Source organism: Procambarus clarkii, chromosome 35 (assembly GCF_040958095.1).
Source record: "Procambarus clarkii isolate CNS0578487 chromosome 35, FALCON_Pclarkii_2.0, whole genome shotgun sequence".
Classification (NCBI taxonomy): Eukaryota; Metazoa; Arthropoda; class Malacostraca; order Decapoda; family Cambaridae; genus Procambarus; species Procambarus clarkii.
In genome coordinates this window covers 33616799-33635207 of record NC_091184.1, presented here as the reverse complement: position 1 = coordinate 33635207, position 18409 = coordinate 33616799, and the positions used below count along the sequence as shown (strand labels likewise).

General features: G+C 43.6%; 1 protein-coding gene across 1 annotated transcript in view; it reads right to left on the bottom strand.

The window, feature by feature from the left end:
• The window catches only part of LOC123768378 (transforming growth factor-beta-induced protein ig-h3), a 47046-nt gene that overhangs the window by 22198 nt on the left and 6439 nt on the right, over window positions 1-18409 (bottom strand). The window contains exons 2-5 of the mRNA XM_045758837.2: window positions 17339-17447; window positions 16788-16919; window positions 16302-16455; window positions 15200-15269 (exon numbers count right to left, since the gene is read on the bottom strand). Coding sequence (XP_045614793.1) covers window positions 15200-15269; window positions 16302-16455; window positions 16788-16919; window positions 17339-17447 — 465 coding nt within the window. The remainder of the gene's footprint in view (window positions 1-15199; window positions 15270-16301; window positions 16456-16787; window positions 16920-17338; window positions 17448-18409) is intronic.

Here is an 18409-nt window from a genome sequence, read left to right as displayed (position 1 = left end):
CGTGTGTGTGTGTGCGTGTGTGTGTGTGCGTGTGTGTGTGCGTGTGTGTGTGTGTGCGTGTGTGCGTGTGTGTGTGTGCGTGTGTGTGTGCGTGTGTGCGTGTGTGTGTGTGTGTGTAATTACCTAAGTGTAGTTACAGGATGAGAGCTACGCTCGTGGTGTCCCGTCTTCCCAGCACTCTTTGTCATATAACGTTTTGACGCATATAACGTGTGTGTGTGTGTGTGTGTGTGTGTGTGTATGTGTGTGTGTGTGTGTGTGGTTTTGAGTGTTACAAACGCACAAAAAGGGTCGGAAATCACAGCACCACTCTCCTCCTCCTCCTTAGTCTCCTCTCCCCAACACTCCCTTGAATCACGCCATCTGGCACGCATATTTCCTCAAATCATCCCAGATACACGAGGGAGGGGGGATTGTGGAACAGGTTTTTATACTGGAAGGGGCAGGGTGTAAGAGTGGGCGGTGGTGGGTAGGGAGTAAGAGTGGGCGGTGGTGGGTAGGGAAGGAGTGTGGGCGGTGGTGGTGCTCTAATAATGCCACAACAGCTAAACGAAACAAACTACCAGAACAATTAAGAAACACAGAAGGAGGAATCATTTTCTGTGATTCAAAGTCTGCTCTTCAAGCACTTTAAAACTTGTGCAAGATCGACAGCAAGAACCTTATAATAACAATTATACTTGCTCGCTGGACAGAATAAAGGATTTAATCCCTTTTATATGGATACCATCTCACATAAATATAACCCATCATAATATATATATATATATATATATATATATATATATATATATATATATATATATATATATATATATATATAATTACCAAATTCAAAGGCCTGAAAACACAAGCATAAAACAGCTATGATTTATTTAGATCCGAAACCTATGTGTATGGCCAGTACAAAACGTCGACCAGACTGTGCGACACAGTGGTTGCCAGGATCAGGTTGGGTTACCATTACCTGTGGCAGGTGGCTACAGGTGACGGATCTCCGACTCCTGAGCACTCCAGATGGAAAAACTCAGTGAGTAGGAACTGGGGCATGATCTCGCACACTACATCACCGAATGCCCAGTCATTAGACAATTCAGACCTGCCAGCAACATCAGGTACCTGAAGCTTTGCAATTACTTTATTAACTCTCGTGGTCTTGATGATATCCTCATAATGCACCCAAAGTTTGCCAGTGCGGGCTACTGATCACATGGCCCTGTATGGTTGACACACAGCTTGGTCAGAACCATCCTGTGGTGGAGATCTTTCAGCGTCACGTAGCCTCTCGACACACACTCTACTCCCCTTCATATAGTCTAGGGTGGTTACACAAATGCACATGTACCTAAATGTGTTAACAAAAGTAATAAAGTAAACGAAAGAAACAAAATACAATAAGCGATAGAGCGGACAAGAGATAGCAAGAGAGAGCCAGAGAGCGCGCAAGGGAAGAGAGAGCCAGAGAGCCAGTGTGGGAGGAGAGAGCCAGAGAAAGAACGATAGCGTGAGTCTGTGAGAACCATCTGTGGCGTGACACACTCAGTCGTAATGCTAACAACACCTCATAATCATAAATCATTCCTCTAACACAAACATTTCACTAACAACTTTTTTGATCCTCATTATTTTCTACCACAGACGTGGCCATATGCTAAGGAACAACTGGAAGGTTCAGCAAGACTAACACCCATATTTATAGGGATTAATTGTAGCATCTAGCGAGCATGAACACACATGGACACGACAACATCAAGAACGACCCGAGTCAACTTTACAGACCAGTGCATCGCGTTGCAACAATACATCAGACTGGGATTAACAAAGGTTAATTTAGTTAAACAATGGTGTTATCAAACAAAACAAACACCCACTCGTCATAGGTAATGTGACTTCCAGAGATGACAAGAGCCTGCGCGGACTGACTCAACATTAGCCACGACGGCGCAGCTTGAATCATCAGAGCTGTGGACGGAGTCCATCTATATAACGGTTGGGTTCGGTCTAGTTAGAGAGAGGTCACGACCTCTCCGTAGGGTGCAGTCGCACCTCCACAGATCTCCAGTATCATCAAATGATACTGGTAATGGCTCCAAAGGGCCACCACTTACGGGCTATTCATGCCCGTGCCACCTTTCGGGTGGCTTAATCTTCGGACACCATCTGGTCACCATTTGGTCCGGGAGACATCTCCCGTCACGCAGGGTGCAGTCGCACCTCCACAGATCTCCAGTATCATCAAATGATACTGGTAATGGCTCCAAAGGGCCACCACTTACGGGCTATTCATGCCCGTGCCACCTCTTGGGTGGCTTAATCTTTATCAATCAATCGGTCTAGTTATGCCGATTTGCGGCATGACAGGGCATAAAATTAAAATTAAACTACAGTTACATTACTTAACTACTTATACAGGAATAGATATTCAGACAATAGATATTCAGGAAATACTATTTTATTTGATCCTTGCGTGCCATAAAGTGGACGTGTAGTGGAAGCCGAGAGAGAGAGATAGCAGTAATGTGGTGCTTCACTTAAGCACAATCTTAGGTTCCCAAAACCTGGCGCACAGCTGTGTGGCGATGTTCAAAGCTAATGTTCATCTTCCGCCCGGGTGAACAGATGTATTTATACTCCCAAAGATGCAAGTGAATGAAATAAATAGCCTAGCATATACAGAAACCCTTCCTAGCACGGGCTCACAATCTTACATCAAAGATGGTGGCTGTCAAACCTATATTAAATCAAACAACATTAAATCAACCCGTTAAGATCTCTGTGTGGGTGAACAACTGGTATTCTTGTGGTGGGAATAAGCAAGACAAAGGATGGAAAGGAATGACATAGGAATGAATGGCTGAAGGAATGATGACCAATATAGGGAAGAAACAAATGTAGATGACAGGTAGGAATGAGGAGAGCGCAGTGTTGCCGGGCGTAGGCGAGGCTGTTGACAGTCACGAAGGAGAGGGAGACACGGATGAATGAGAGGGACTGAGTGATGGAAGTGTTGTGACCGTTAGCCAGGTTCAACGAACGCCACAGTGGACGTTCGCGGCAAACTGTCTGCTACATCGTCGTTCCCTGCTTCCTCCTGCTGGTGCCTGGTATAAATGAAAGTCAGGGAGACAACCCGTGTGTACCGCCCCGTACCGAGCACCAGCAGGAGGGTGGCTGGCTGCCTGTATGTCAGTAGGTCACGTGACAACTACAGGTTATCTTGAGGTTATCTTGAGATGATTTCGGGGCTTTGTCCCCGCGGCCCGGTCCTCGACCAGGCCTCCACCCCCAGGGAGCAGCCCGTGACAGCTGACTAACACCCAGGTACCTATTTTACTGCTAGGTAACAGGGGCATAGGGTGAAAGAAACTCTGCCCAATGTTTCTCACCGGCGCCCGGGATCGAACCCGGGACCACAGGATCACAAGTCCAGCGTGCTGTCCGCTCGGCCGACCGGCTACACACCAAAGTCTCTACACAGCGTTCTCAAGCACGTCAGGGCGCCTGACAGCTGCGTGGACAGCGCTTCGGATTCGTAGTCCTGAGGTTCCGGGTTCGATCCCCGGTGGAGGCGGAGACAAATGGGCAAAATGTTTCTTTCACCCTGATGCCCCTGTTACCTAGCAGTAAATAGGTACCTGGGAGTTAGACAGCCGCTACGGGCTGCTTCCTGGGGTGTGTGTAACAAAAAGGAGGCCTGGTTGAGGACCGGGCCGCGGGGACGCTAAGCCCCAAAATCATCTCAAGATAACCTCAAGATACGTCAATTACGGAAGAATAACGAGAGTAGGAGAATATTATTCCACGAACAATGGAGAATTTCAGCTGTTGTTTCCATGGAGTTAAGAGGAGCATAAAACTAAGGGAAACTGTCGGCCTATTGGTCCTTACAAGGCAACTCCTATTTATATACACATACATACACATACCTGTCTAGTCTACGCTTGAAACAATCCATGGGTCCCGTGTCTATTACCTTGCATTTACAGTCACCGACCTGACCTGACCTCCGAAGAGACTTGACCCCATTTGTGACCCATGAACAAAATAGCAAAATCGCTAATAGACCCCTTCGGTTACTTTCAAAATAGGAAATGTCAATAATGACATCAAATAATATGTGCTATGTATTAAAATAATGTGACTGGAGTTTTCAAAGTTAACAAAAAATACAAAATTAAGCTGACAGCTCTCCAGTATGGCCAATATTTTGAGTTATCGCGTGTGAGAATGGAGAAATACAATTGACTTAGATTTTGCCGATTACTTGCAAATAAAATTCAAAGTGCAGCTTAAAAAAAAGTAGGCTTTCTTGTGCTAGGCAAAACAAGACTTGAGAAAGACCTGGGGATATGAGGAAGCGCTCAAAAGTATCGTGAACCTGTACACCAGCTGAGTGAAGCTTATACCACCCCGCAAGTACAACTAGTCGAGTACAAGCTCAGCCGTCACCACAGACAGGCCCGTCAGCCGCCAACACAGACACGCCCGCCAGGCACACCAACCACTACAGACAGCACTTCAGCCACCACAGACAGGCGCCCCCTACCCCTAGCCTCTACAGACACGCCCATCAACCACCACAGACAGCACCTCAGCCACTAGGCAGGCGCCCCTTGCCGCCCCCTACCCTTAGCCTCTACAGATAAGCCCCTCAGCCACCACAGACAGGCTGCCGCCCCCTACCCCTGCAGGCTCCACTGCTCCTCCTCCTCCGTTATGTTGATGACAGTAATGACTGGCTCCAGGAGGTGTAGCGAGACACTTTCCCACCCTCCATCCTCACTACACTGGCTAACTGTATCACACTCTACTGACAGCCCACCACATACACGCTGCCCGCAACGCTGTGCGGACTAGTGGCTTTACAAGAATGAAAACAACACATGCTATGTACTCTCATAAACCCAATGTAACCTTGTATATATAAATAAATATATATAAACACTAATACCCGAGTAAACATTATTTGTAGCTAACATTTCGCCTGTAATGACTAAGAAACTAATGGATATACGAGACTTAAGGTATATATATATATATATATATATATATATATATATGAGAAAATAAAATTGTTAACAATTTTCCGGTCGGAGTCGTGAAGAATTGTTAAAACACATATTTAGGAAATACTGTATTAATATAACAAGACTTGTTATCAATGAGGAATCATCCTCCCTGTTTACGTTAAGACACGTTAACGCTGCTCCTAGTTAAACGCTATCCACCATCTACTCTCCTCTTTTACTGATCCTATCCACTTGGGCTGGACGGTAGAGCGTGTCGGTCTTCAATCCCCAACTAGTGATTGGGCCACTGTCCTTCCCCGCCCCCTTCCCCCGTTTCATCCCAAATCCTTATAACGATACCTTCTAAGTGCTATATTGGCTAGGAGCTTTCTCCTGATAGTTCCTTTCTGTCTTATGATTAATGAATGTCTCAAATCAGCGTTCGACTGAACCAGCCCTGGTGGAATGGGCCGCCCGTCAGTACACCATGCTCACAGAGCCGATATATATGTAATGCTAAAGCATGGCTCTCTCTCCTATTCCCGGCCCTTTCATGTAGGCATAGCCTCATTCCCATCCTCAGAAGTAGGTATCCATTCCATTCCTAAGGATTCCATCCCTTTCACATCCATCAGGAGCAGGTTAAGTGCCTCGTTGACATCCATCAGGAGCAGGTTAAGTGCCTCGTTGACATCCATCAGGAGCAGGTTAAGTGCCGCGTTCTCGCCCATCATAAATAATTACAATTAAAGAAGTAGGTGACATCGTTCCCACACACCAGGATTTGGTTACCTCGTTCCTATTCGGGGAACTTTTCTTTCTCTGTACTTCAAAAATACATTTATTTTTTGTACACAGATTTTTACTTGAATTAATGATTGGAATTGCAGTAGTGTTATTAAGAGGTAAACAGTATTTGTTAAAGAATGAGCTTAAGAATGAGACGGTATCATCTGGTAGTGATACCGTCAGTTTGTAGGTGGAACCTTAACTGCTGGAACTGTTGACCAGACCACACACTAGAAGGTGAAGGGACGATGACTGTTTTATGCACCCCATACTCATCCTGTGAGCGGTAGCGCAAAAGCATTACAGAGGGCACAAAAGGTCGTTTCAGTCCGTCCTGGACCATTTTCAAGTCGATTGCTGGAACTGATTACAGTTGAGTAAGGAGTAGGTAAAGGAATGTCTGCTTGGTCGTCCACAATATTTACCGCTTCGTGTGAGTTGATTCTCTCTTTCTCAAGCATATGAGTCGTGGTCTCTTTACTGTCTGAATTCCCTCCTTTGTGGTGTCCACTGAAGGTGGGTGACCTGTACCCGGTACCATCAATGTACCAGGCATTGATGGGGATGTGTTAAGAGAAAGCTGTACCAAACATCTCTGTACCAGGCAGCCGATGAAGATGTGTGCTCGTGTAGAACTGGTTCTCTTCTCATTTTTTTGTAGTTCATTGGTAATGGCTGTAATGTTGACATACAGTTTCTTTAAATGTTCCTTCACTGGCTTTGCAAGAATATAATTTACACACCAACACTGCTACTGTACCAGTTGGGTTTTCTTTTAAGGATTTAAATATCAAATTAATTCTTCCTTGCAGCTGAAGTTTCAGGAGGAAGACTGTAGCGATTAAGTTACCATTGTGTGATGATTCAGGGTTTGATGATTCTTTGGAGTCGGTGTTATTTATTGGAAGAATAAGATGAGCAAACCACACATCAGAAGAATGCGAAATTACGACGTTTCGGTCCGTCGTGGACCATTATCAAGTCGTGTGTGAGGACCTGGACCACTATCTTCAACCACGTCACTGACTCATCGTCCGCCTTGGAAGAATAAGCTACCTCCCTCCCACCCCACAAGAGCAGGTCGCCTTGTTCCCATCCCAAGGAGACAGGAAGTAACTCCATCACACCCAAACATTTTCCAAGACACAACAAAAGGGTTCACCAGGCCAGCCACAACCCCGCTCCTGTGCCAGGTAAGTCCACTACGGGCTCACCATGGCCCGTGTTACTTGGAACTTGTTCCGAGTAGCTGAATCTATAACAACAACAACAGTGTTCACCGCTATATCTAGCGGACTCGTCGGGCAAAGGAATGCTAACTACGACTAAAGAAGGGCTACCCATTTAATTTTAGCTAAATATTGTGTTCAATTATGTTATGAAATGAACGTTAATTTTGTTCAAATGGTTTAAGTTGGCAAACTGTCCAGCAGGTTATTGCTCTGGAAAAGATAGTTTTTTTGTTTGTCAGTTTTGGAATATATGTAGACAAGTTTGTAGTGTGGATTTGACGTGTGAATAAATATAACTGATTAATACAACAATGCAGCTCAGAAAACACCGAATAATTATTAGCATTTATTACAAAAACAATCCATCGTTTATGGAAGGTTATTTGAGTTTACGGGTTAATGGAAACTAACAGCTACATAGAGTATAATGGGCTGAAGAGATTTAAAACCTTTCCCTAAGAACATTGAACCAGTACCATAGTTGACGGATAATCTGATTAGCCGAGATTGGCATATCCATTTTAGCAAATTGGGTACATCACGGTATTCAGGTCAACTTTAGTATGCGGTGAATTTGGTCAGTGTTTTCGATCCCAGGCGCCGGCGAGAAACAATGGGCAGAGTTTCTTTCACCCTATGCCACTGTTACTTAGCAGTAAAATAGGTACCTGGGTGTTAGCTGTTACGGGCTGCTTCCTGGGGGTGGAGGCCTGGTCGAGGACCGGGCCGCGGGGACACTAAAAGCCCCGAAATCATCTCAAGAAATCATCTCAAGAATAACCCTGCATTGAAGTTTTTCTGTCTGAATGGAGGCAGTCTATCGCTACCTCTCAATGACTGACACAGGCTAACGTGAGGATAACCCAAAAAGGACTCTTGTCCAGACATCCATGGACCACCCAGTACAAGTAACAGCACATGATCAGCCACAAACACCCACCACCTTTCTCGACTCACGATCCTCGTCATTTCCCCCAAAACACCATCACCACGACGACTACGTTCATCAACGACAACTTCCACACCCTTGCCCCAACGCCCAGGACTCGTTCCACAACGCCTCACAAGCACGGGCTTCCCTTGTACATCCCGACCAAGGAAATTCCACACCCGGCGACACCTCACCCGCATGACGGGCACCACAGCAAAAACAGACCACCAGCAGGCAAGCGTGATACAGCTCCCTCACCATGTGTTAGCTGATACAGCTCCCTCGCCATGTGTTAGCTGATACAGCTCCCTCGCCATGTGTTAGCTGATACAGCTCCCTCGCCATGTGTTAGCTGATACAGCTCCCTCGCCATGTGTTAGCTGATACAGCTCCCTCACCATGTGTTAGCTGATACAGCTCCCTCACCATGTGTTAGCTGATACAGCTCCCTCGCCATGTGTTAGCTGGTACAGCTCCCTCGCCATGTGTTAGCTGATACAGCTCCCTCGCCATGTGTTAGCTGATACAGCTCCCTCACCATGTGTTAGCTGATACAGCTCCCTCGCCATGTGTTAGCTGATACAGCTCCCTCGCCATGTGTTAGCTGATACAGCTCCCTCGCCATGTGTTAGCTGATACAGCTCCCTCGCCATGTGTTAGCTGATACAGCTCCCTCGCAATGTGTTAGCTGATACAGCTCCCTCGCCATGTGTTAGCTGATACAGCTCCCTCGCCATGTGTTAGCTGATACAGCTCCCTCGCCATGTGTTAGCTGATACAGCTCCCTCGCCATGTGTTAGCTGATACAGCTCCCTCGCCATGTGTTAGCTGATACAGCTCCCTCGCCATGTGTTAGCTGATACAGCTCCCTCGCCATGTGTTAGCTGATACAGCTTCCTCACCATGTGTTAGCTGATACAGCTCCCTCACCATGTGTTAGCTCATACAGCTTCCTCACCATGTGTTAGCTGATACAGCTTCCTCACCATGTGTTAGCTGATACAGCTTCCTCACCATGTGTTAGCTGATACAGCTTCCTCACCATGTGTTAGCTGATACAGCTTCCTCACCATGTGTTAGCTGGTACAGCTCCCTCCCATGTGTTAGCTGATAACTGTTGTGTAACTCAGGAGGAGAAACACAGAGCTGTGACCAAGGAGCCAAAGCTCAACCCCCCGCAACTACAACTAGGTGAGTACAGCTCTGGTCCAGGACGGATCGAAACGTCGTCGTCCCTTCACCTTCTAGTGTGTGGTCTGGTCAACATACTTTAGCCACGTTATTGTGACTCATCGCCTGCATACAGCTCTGTGTGTATGTTTGCATTCATGCATGATGAACGTGAATGTATACATGAATGTATGTATGCATGCATGCTACTACTTCTAGTACAACACATGCATAGATCAGTGACATGGACTGTATTAAAGCTCCTGCCAAGATATATATATTTTTGTCACACAGTGGGAGACTTATCATCACCGCAAGAATTCGCCATTCCTTGCAATTCCCCAATTCACTAATCGCGTGCAATCATCTGCGGTTCGCTGATCTCAAATCACCTTCCTGCAGCAAGGACAGTGGTGATGTCTGCAACATAAAGGGCCAGACAGACTATAGCACAGACGGTGAAAGCATAAAACGATAGTGAAGATAAAAGGGTTCTGTAAAAAGAAAAGGGTTCTGTAAAAAGAAAAGAGTTCTGTAAAAAGAAAAGGGTTCTGTAAAAAGAAAAGGGTTCTGTAAAAAGAAAAGGGTTCTGTAAAAAGAAAAGGGTTCTGTAAAAAGAAAAGGGTTCTGTAAAAAGAAAAGGGTTCTGTAAAAAGAAAAGGGTTCTGTAAAAAGAAAAGGGTTCTGTAAAAAGAAAAGGGTTCTGTAAAAATAAAAGGGTTCTGTAAAAAGAAAAGGGTTCTGTGAAAAGAAAAGGGTTCTGTGAAAAGAAAAGGGTTCTGTAAAAAGAAAAGGGTTCTGTAAAAAAGAAAAGGGTTCTGTAAAAAAGAAAAGGGTTCTGTAAAAAGAAAAGGGTTCTGTAAAAAGAAAAGGGTTCTGTAAAAAGCTAACCAAGCAAAAATATAACCAAAGTCGACGGCAGTTTCTCATATAATTATACTGCACGTGCCCCCCTGTCACTCATACTGTCAGGATTCTCCCACGCGTGACACAAGGCTCCCATGCAAATCATGAGTTTATTTTCCACGACTTCCAGGATAATTGCACGATTCTCCAGGACTTAATTCTTTAATGTTTATATAACGGAAAGGCAAGGAAATTGGAACTAGACGAAGTAAAAAGATACTGACAAGAGTTAAAAAAAAACACATTTTGTAAATAAAAAATAATCGTTTTATCCACGAGTTTCTTTCCTACATGGCTTTTGCGGCATTTTTCCATGGCCATGGGAATCCTGAATTGATATGAAACTACTTCCGCTTTACACTGTAGGTGAAAGGCACGCCCAGTTTTACTCTTTATTCAAATAAACATCACCACCCATACATTAATGGTATATATATTTCGTCTAGAACTTTAGAGGATTGAACTCGAGCCTGTAGAGCGCGATGCCGTTACTCCGTGAACCAAACCAGAAAGATCACCGTAAACAATAACAGGAATCTACAAAACTGACAAAGAAGAATTCTTATAACCTGCACCTTTAAAAACAAGATTTGCGCGCGCCCCTCGTGTGTATTTATATATATACATACAGTATATAAATTTATATATAAAGGTAGGTGTGTACTCACCTATTTGTGCTTGCGGGGGTTAAGCTTTGGCTCTTTGGTCCCGCCTCTCAACTGTCAATCAACTGGTGTACAGATTCCTGAGCCTACTGGGCTCTATCATATCTACACTTGAAACTGTGTATGGAGTCAGCCTCCACCACATCACTGCCTAATGCATTCCATTTGTCAACCACTCTGACACTAAAAAAGTTCTTTCTAATATCTCTGTGGCTCATTTGGGCACTCAGTTTCCACCTGTGTCCCCTTGTGCGTGTTCCCCTTGTGTTAAATAGACTGTCTTTATCTACCCTATCAATCCCCTTCAGAATCTTGAATGTGGTGATCATGTCCCCCCTAACTCTTCTGTCTTCCAGCGAAGTGAGGTTTAATTCCCGTAGTCTCTCCTCGTAGCTCATACCTCTCAGCTCGGGTACTAGTCTGGTGGCAAACCTTTGAACCTTTTCCAGTTTAGTCTTATCCTTCACTAGATATGGACTCCATGCTGGGGCTGCATACTCCAGGATTGGCCTGACATATGTGGTATACAAAGTTCTGAATGATTCTTTACACAAGTTTCTGAATGCCGTTCGTATGTTGGCCAGCCTGGCATATGCCGCTGATGTTATCCGCTTGATATGTGCTGCAGGAGACAGGTCTGGCGTGATATCAACCCCCAAGTCTTTTTCCTTCTCTGACTCCTGAAGAATTTCCTCTCCCAGATGATACCTTGTATCTGGCCTCCTGCTCCCTACACCTATCTTCATTACATTACATTTGGTTGGGTTAAACTCTAACAACCATTTGTTCGACCATTCCTTCAGCTTGTCTAGGTCTTCTTGAAGCCTCAAACAGTCCTCTTCTGTTTTAATCCTTCTCATAATTTTAGCATCGTCCGCAAACATTGAGAGAAATGAATCGATACCCTCCGGGAGATCATTTACATATATCAGAAACAAGATAGGACCGAGTACAGAGCCCTGTGGGACTCCACTGGTGACTTCACGCCAATCGGAGGTCTCACCCCTCACCGTAACTCTCTGCTTCCTATTGCTTAGATACTCCCTTATCCACTGGAGCACCTTACCAGCTACACCTGCCTGTCTCTCCAGCTTATGTACCAGCCTCTTATGCGGTACTGTGTCAAAGGCTTTCCGACAATCCAAGAAAATGCAGTCCGCCCAGCCCTCTCTTTCTTGCTTAATCTGTGTCACCTGATCGTAGAATTCTATCAAGCCTGTAAGGCAAGATTTACCCTCCCTGAATCCATGTTGGCGATTTGTCACGAAGTCCCTTCTCTCCAGATGTGTTACCAGGTTTTTTCTCACGATCTTCTCCATCACCTTGCATGGTATACAAGTCAAGGACACTGGCCTGTAGTTCAGTGTCTCTTGTCTGTCGCCCTTTTTGTATATTGGGACCACATTCGCCGTCTTCCATATTTCTGGTAGGTCTCCCGTCTCTAGTGACTTACTATACACTATGGAGAGTGGCAGGCAAAGTGCCTCTGCACACTCTTTCAGCACACACACTGTGTGTGTGTGTGTGATGGGGAGGAGGGGTAGCGAACCACACCACCCTCGCATATGGTGAAGCAAATAACCTAAGAGTGGAAGACAGCTGCACTTCATTCTCTAGTCACTTTTCTCACACTGTTCCCCTCCCCCCCTCCCACCTTTCCCTACCCACACACACCATACTTCCTACCCACATCCAAAAGGTATGGGCAAGGAACCATATCTCTGGAAGTTTACTAACCCATACCTTTACTTTGTTTACTAAACTTCCAAAGATTAATAAGTCTTTTCGTTTAAGAATATTACCTGCTCCCTGTTAAAATTATATTAAACAGTTAACACTTATAATTTGGAGACTCGGAAAAATATACATCAGGAAACATTTGTGTTGGTTCTTGTTGTTTATTATAAAACTGTGAGGGGGGAGGGTGGGGGATGAGTGGCGGTGGGAGGGAGAGAGAGGGGGAAGCATCACAGTTAACCACTGGAACGTCGCCACCGGCCCCTTCCATGCTCTGGCATGGGAGATGGCCGCCCTCCCATGCTCCTCCCAACCAGAGTCGCGCCACCCACTACCACCGTTCTCCACCAAGTTTACCACCCACCACCACCGTTCTCCACCAAGTTTACCACCCACCACCACCGTTCTCCACCAAGCTTACCACCCACCACCACCGTTCTCCACCAAGTTTACCACCCACCACCACCGTTCTCCACCAAGTTTACCACCCACCACCACCGTTCTCCACCAAGTTTACCACCCACCACCACCGTTCTCCACCAAGTTTACCACCCACCACCACCGTTCTCCACCAAGTTTACCACCCACCACCACCGTTCTCCACCAAGTTTACCACCCACCACCACCGTTCTCCACCAAGTTTACCACCCACCACCACCGTTCTCCACCAAGTTTACCACCCACCACCACCGTTCTCCACCAAGCTTCCCACCACAACACCCACCATGTTAATCATCAGCAGCTCCTCCAGGCAAGTTATATGCACCGAGAATACTTAAAAACACAAGAATAAAGGAAACTGAATAATAAACCCCACATTGTTTGAGTTAGGAAAACACTATTTGTCAAATATTGATACTGTTCTTAAAAGATTTCCCCATTTTGCACCCGCAAGATAACGTAAGCTTTTAAGGGTTGATAAATGTTAATCTTGTTTGAGGAGCTGTTCACTTGAGACAGTTAAGCAAGTCCCAGCTGTGTCTGGGTACAAGTGACAGGATGAACAACCCAGCGGGTTTTCTTCCTATTGGGGAGTGTTGTACATTCTGCTATGGCGGTATGTTCACTCACAAGATGAGTGGCGCTGCCCAATAAACTCGCCCCTCAGGGCAAAATTTAAAAAAAAAAAAATTGTATTTGTCTCCATCCAAACTCTTTCATCTATATTTATAATTGTCTTGTCAGTTCGAGGCAAGAGGCCATATGCTTGGGATTAGCTTCACCCAATTTTTCACAGTAACTGCTTATGGTTCGTGCACAACATGGGCAGGTCAGGATTGACATCACAAAAGAGTGTCATGTGACAATCTCGATGAATGATTTTTTGCAACATCTTAAACCTATGCGCCGACGATACCAAAAGTGAATAAATCTAATCATAATACCCTTCAAACCATAAAGTTTAATGTTAGGGTTTATTGTCCTACTTTTTTGATAGTTATAATGTCTGATCATTAATAATAAACAGACTATTCCGAACAAGTATGTTCTTACAGTGTTATTAGTGACTTTTTTCTTAGTTGTTCTCAAAGTTGCAGGTTTCAAGAATCCTTCTGTCAATGTTGTTTGTGGCTGTTACTATTCCATGCGTAGTCATCATATCACTTTTTCCTATCTTTTGGCATTGACATTTAGCACCTCTAGCCTCTCTTCGTGGGTCTTTTTTTCCAATTCGGGAAGCCATTTAATTGCATGTCTTTGCACCTTTTCTAGTTTGTTGATGTGTTTTCTTGAGATATGGGCACCATACAACTGCTGCATATTCCAATTTTAGTCTCACTAACGTTGTCAACAGTTTCCTTAATATTCCTGTTTACGTGTATTTAAAAGCTATTCTGATGTTAGAAAGCGTAGCGTAGCCTACTCGCACAAAGTTCATTATGAGGTTTTCAGGTGACAGTTTACTATCCAGAACTACCCCTTTCCTTATTAAATAACCTTTAAAACATTTCTCAGTTTATAGGTTGTGTGCCTACTTTCTTCTATTCCACATTCCATTATGTGGCATTTATTCACATTGAATTTCATCTGCCAAGTGTTGCTCTAGATATACTTATTTTATATAGGTCAACTTGAAGGGCATGCGAATCATTTAAGTTTCTAGATTTCCAAGTAGTTTAGCATCATCGGCAAACATGTTGTGTATTCCTTCTGGTAGATCGTTCGTATGGACGATGAACATCACTGGTGCAAGAGCTGAACCTTGTGATACTCCACTAGTAACAGTTCTCCCAGTCTGATAGTATGCCTCTGATTGCAGCCCTCATCTTTCTGTCAGAAACTGCTTCATTCGTGTCTGCCTGTCACCCCTCCAGCATGTTCCAAGTTTCCAGAACTTGGAACATGCTAGAGTCTTTCTAGTATGGAACTCTTGCCAGGAAGCTTTTTTAAGGTCCATATAATCCCAGTCGACCCAACCATCTCGTGAGCAATCTTCATGGCTCTATCATAAAAACTAAGTAGATTTGTTACACACGATTCATCCATGACAAGAGTTTCTGGCACGTGATCATCTGAGGGAAGAAAAGAGGCGTAGATAACAGGTGTCATCACAACGGAACCCTGACAGCCCGTGCATGACGACCCTGCCAGACTGTAACGCTTCCACTGCTAACCACAAGTCCGCCCTCACCTCACCCACACTCCTAACAAGCACTCATCAAACATTATCACAAAATCTGGTCTTCCAAAGGCCTTTTTGTATATAGGTATGACGAAGGACTTTATCCTTCACACACCCCAAAATCAAGTAACACTCACCCCTTCCACCAGACACGACGTCCGCTCATGCCATTGAAGATGTTGAATCCAGGTCGTCTGCCCATGGCTCCTGAAAGACAACACCACGAAATTGAAATTGAAATAAGTTTATTGATGTAAAATACACACAAAGGGATGAGGTAGCTCAAGCTATTCTCACCCCGTTCAGTACATCGTGTTAATACATACATATACACACATCACAAACAATAAACATATTACCAAACATTCTGAGAGATAAACAACACCACGATGTTCAGTGTCAAACGTAATGCATCAACCAGTACACTGATTACTGCTTAATTATACCACAATGCAAAACTATTGTAATGTACAACAGTTGTACAAAGGGCTACCCCGCCAAACACATAATGAAACTACGACGTTGCTACAACGTTCAAACAAGTTTTAACACCTCCTAACCAGTTATAACAACCAATATAGCGAGTTGTAACAACGTTCTAATACGTCATAAACCCGTTAAGCCAAGATGTAACAACTTTATTACAAGTTGTAACAAGCAGAAAATAGGGACACTTACGGTTTGTGTTTCCAGGGACATAACTTCACCACGCAAAACAACTTTCATAAACAAAAGACAACAATGCAACACTAAAACAAAAATATTGCGACACATAACTAATTAATGCCTTCCCGTACAACCAACACAACATTTCCAGACCCGAAACAAATGAAACAATCATTGTTATATATATTTTTCTGAGCATTGTAGACATATTTACGTGTGAAGATTCGTGTCTTAGAAAGTCATAAGGAAGACCATTTTAAGTGTCAATATTTAAACTCAGATGAAAAATCCACTCGAGATGTTTAGAACTTACTGGAAAAAATGTATGAACTAGATAGCCTGTTGTAATTACTAGAGGCGTTTAGAAAATTTGAATTTTAAGTTTAGATTGTTCTACCTAACACAAGGGAAGAACAATTTGAACTTCAATGAGCGTAAATGCTTTAAATAAATGAACTTAGTGACGGGAAAGAACATACTGCAAGTACAGTACTTAGATTTATCCAGGATCTTTACCCATGACTTAGTACTAAAATCTATGACTCACAAAGTTACTGCAGGAGTAAAACTTACCGAAGGGGAAGAATGGGTTGAAGGTGAAACCTGGGGCATAGTCAGGACTCTGGCTCTGATCCACCCCAGTCACCTCTGAGTGTGACCCTGGGCTCCCAGACGTCTCATCAAACCTTGAACCAGCCAGGGGTTCCCCGTCGCCCTCAAATTGAACCTGTATCAGCAAACAAATATAAAACATGTTTACGTACACACAATATACATCTATAGTTTGGCCTAAAATCCTTACTTATAAAGTAACATAAATGCCCAGAAATAAACAAATGTATTTAAACACCATATTCTTACATTTTAAAACTCAAATCAAAATGCCTTATTTTCCATATTATATATGTATGTGACATCAGCAACTTGGTAGACAACGACTTGTTAAGATATCTCAGTTCACAACTGTCGAGACCCCTGCTTGCCCGTTGTCGACCCCTAAAAAGATTTGCTTTGCCAATTTCAAAATCTTAGTCAAACTAACACTAAGCACCCACAAACCTCCAGTCCATCGTCGATGCCGTCTCCTAGGTTGCCGGAAATGGCCTCAATGCCCAAGTCATCTGGCATAGAACCCATAGCCCCTCCAGCCTTGTTCTTGTTCCTCATCCACAGTGGCAGTGAACCCTCCACCTACAGAGGGAATCTCATTAGCAGAACGCTAATGAGCGCTAAAAAGAACGCTAAAAACGCTAATGTTAGGCTAAAGTTTATTACTGATGTACTATTTTCAGGTACGATTATCATGGGGAACAGCATATACGAGGTTTGAAACTATACAGTATTGTATGGTATAGCTGTGGATCAGTGTTTGAACAATACATATAATAAATTTGTCTTTACTAAAAAAATTATCTGAGAATGTCTGTGTGGAAGCAGATTGCCTTATTAACTCAAAATGCTAATTTAGTGTAATTTAATCCACACTAAATGACACAGAGCTCAACGTAAACAATTTATTTAATGACCAAAGTTACTGAGAATGACCGAGAAGTTATTTCAAAATTTAACCAGAAGAACACATGAAATCAAAGATTACAAAAAAATCTCACCTGTTGCTCAATCCTGTCTGAGAGGCTGCCAAGGGCCGTGTCAAGAGTGGAGGAGAGTTGGTCCATAGCGTCCTGCAGGCTACTCATACGCAACTGTCCTTCCCAATGGCTGCACCAATATACTTTAGTTACTGATCTAATAACACAGTGAAGCATGCCTAGCACACACACACATAAATAACCCCTGTGACGAACATGTTTACCTTGGTTGTTACCTCTCTATTTCGTAGGTAACGAAAAAGTAAATCACTCCACTCAATCCTCAATATTCAATCACTCCATTAGTACATAAAATAACAACGGCTCCCTCTGCACAGACATTGATTTTAAATATATTTTTGTAAATCTCATAATCAGTAAGCAATTTTATGAACTTCGGGTTAATACTTTAAATGTGGGCCCATACTCCCATAAAATTTTATTTATATTCAATAGGGTACAGAGAATTATGAGAGTACACAACACTGGTGATCTTACATATTATAAATCTTCAATGATCTGGTTTCTCTCACTGTATCTAACGGTGATATATGACATTGACAGAATATGCTGAACGGTGTGACTCACAAAAGGTTCAGGTATCGACTGTTTTTTTTTTTTTTACTGAATTTCATCATTATGTTTCGATTTGAATTCCATTTGTGTTGGATATTTTATAATAGTTTCATTGGTTTCTCCTATACACTTTATTTCTATATCTTTATATATATATATAAAACAGTCCATACATTCTTATGAAACCACTAGCATGTATAACATTTTGGGCAGGTCCTTGATCTTAATTTTCCCCTGTAATACGACCCGCCAAATCGTTTAACAATCAGGTACCCATTCACTGCTGGGTGAACAGAGGTGTACAGTTAAGGATTTGTGCCTAGTCAATCCTCCCCGGCCAGGATATGAACCCAGGCCAGATGGCTTACCAAGCACGGACAGAGTGATTTACCACTAAAAAAAAAAAAAAAAAAAACTGCGCCACGGGGATCTTCCATCCACCCTTTTCTTCATTCCTTACTTCCTTCCTTCCTTCCTTCAGAGACAACTTCAACCATGTGGCCAACATCTGCACAT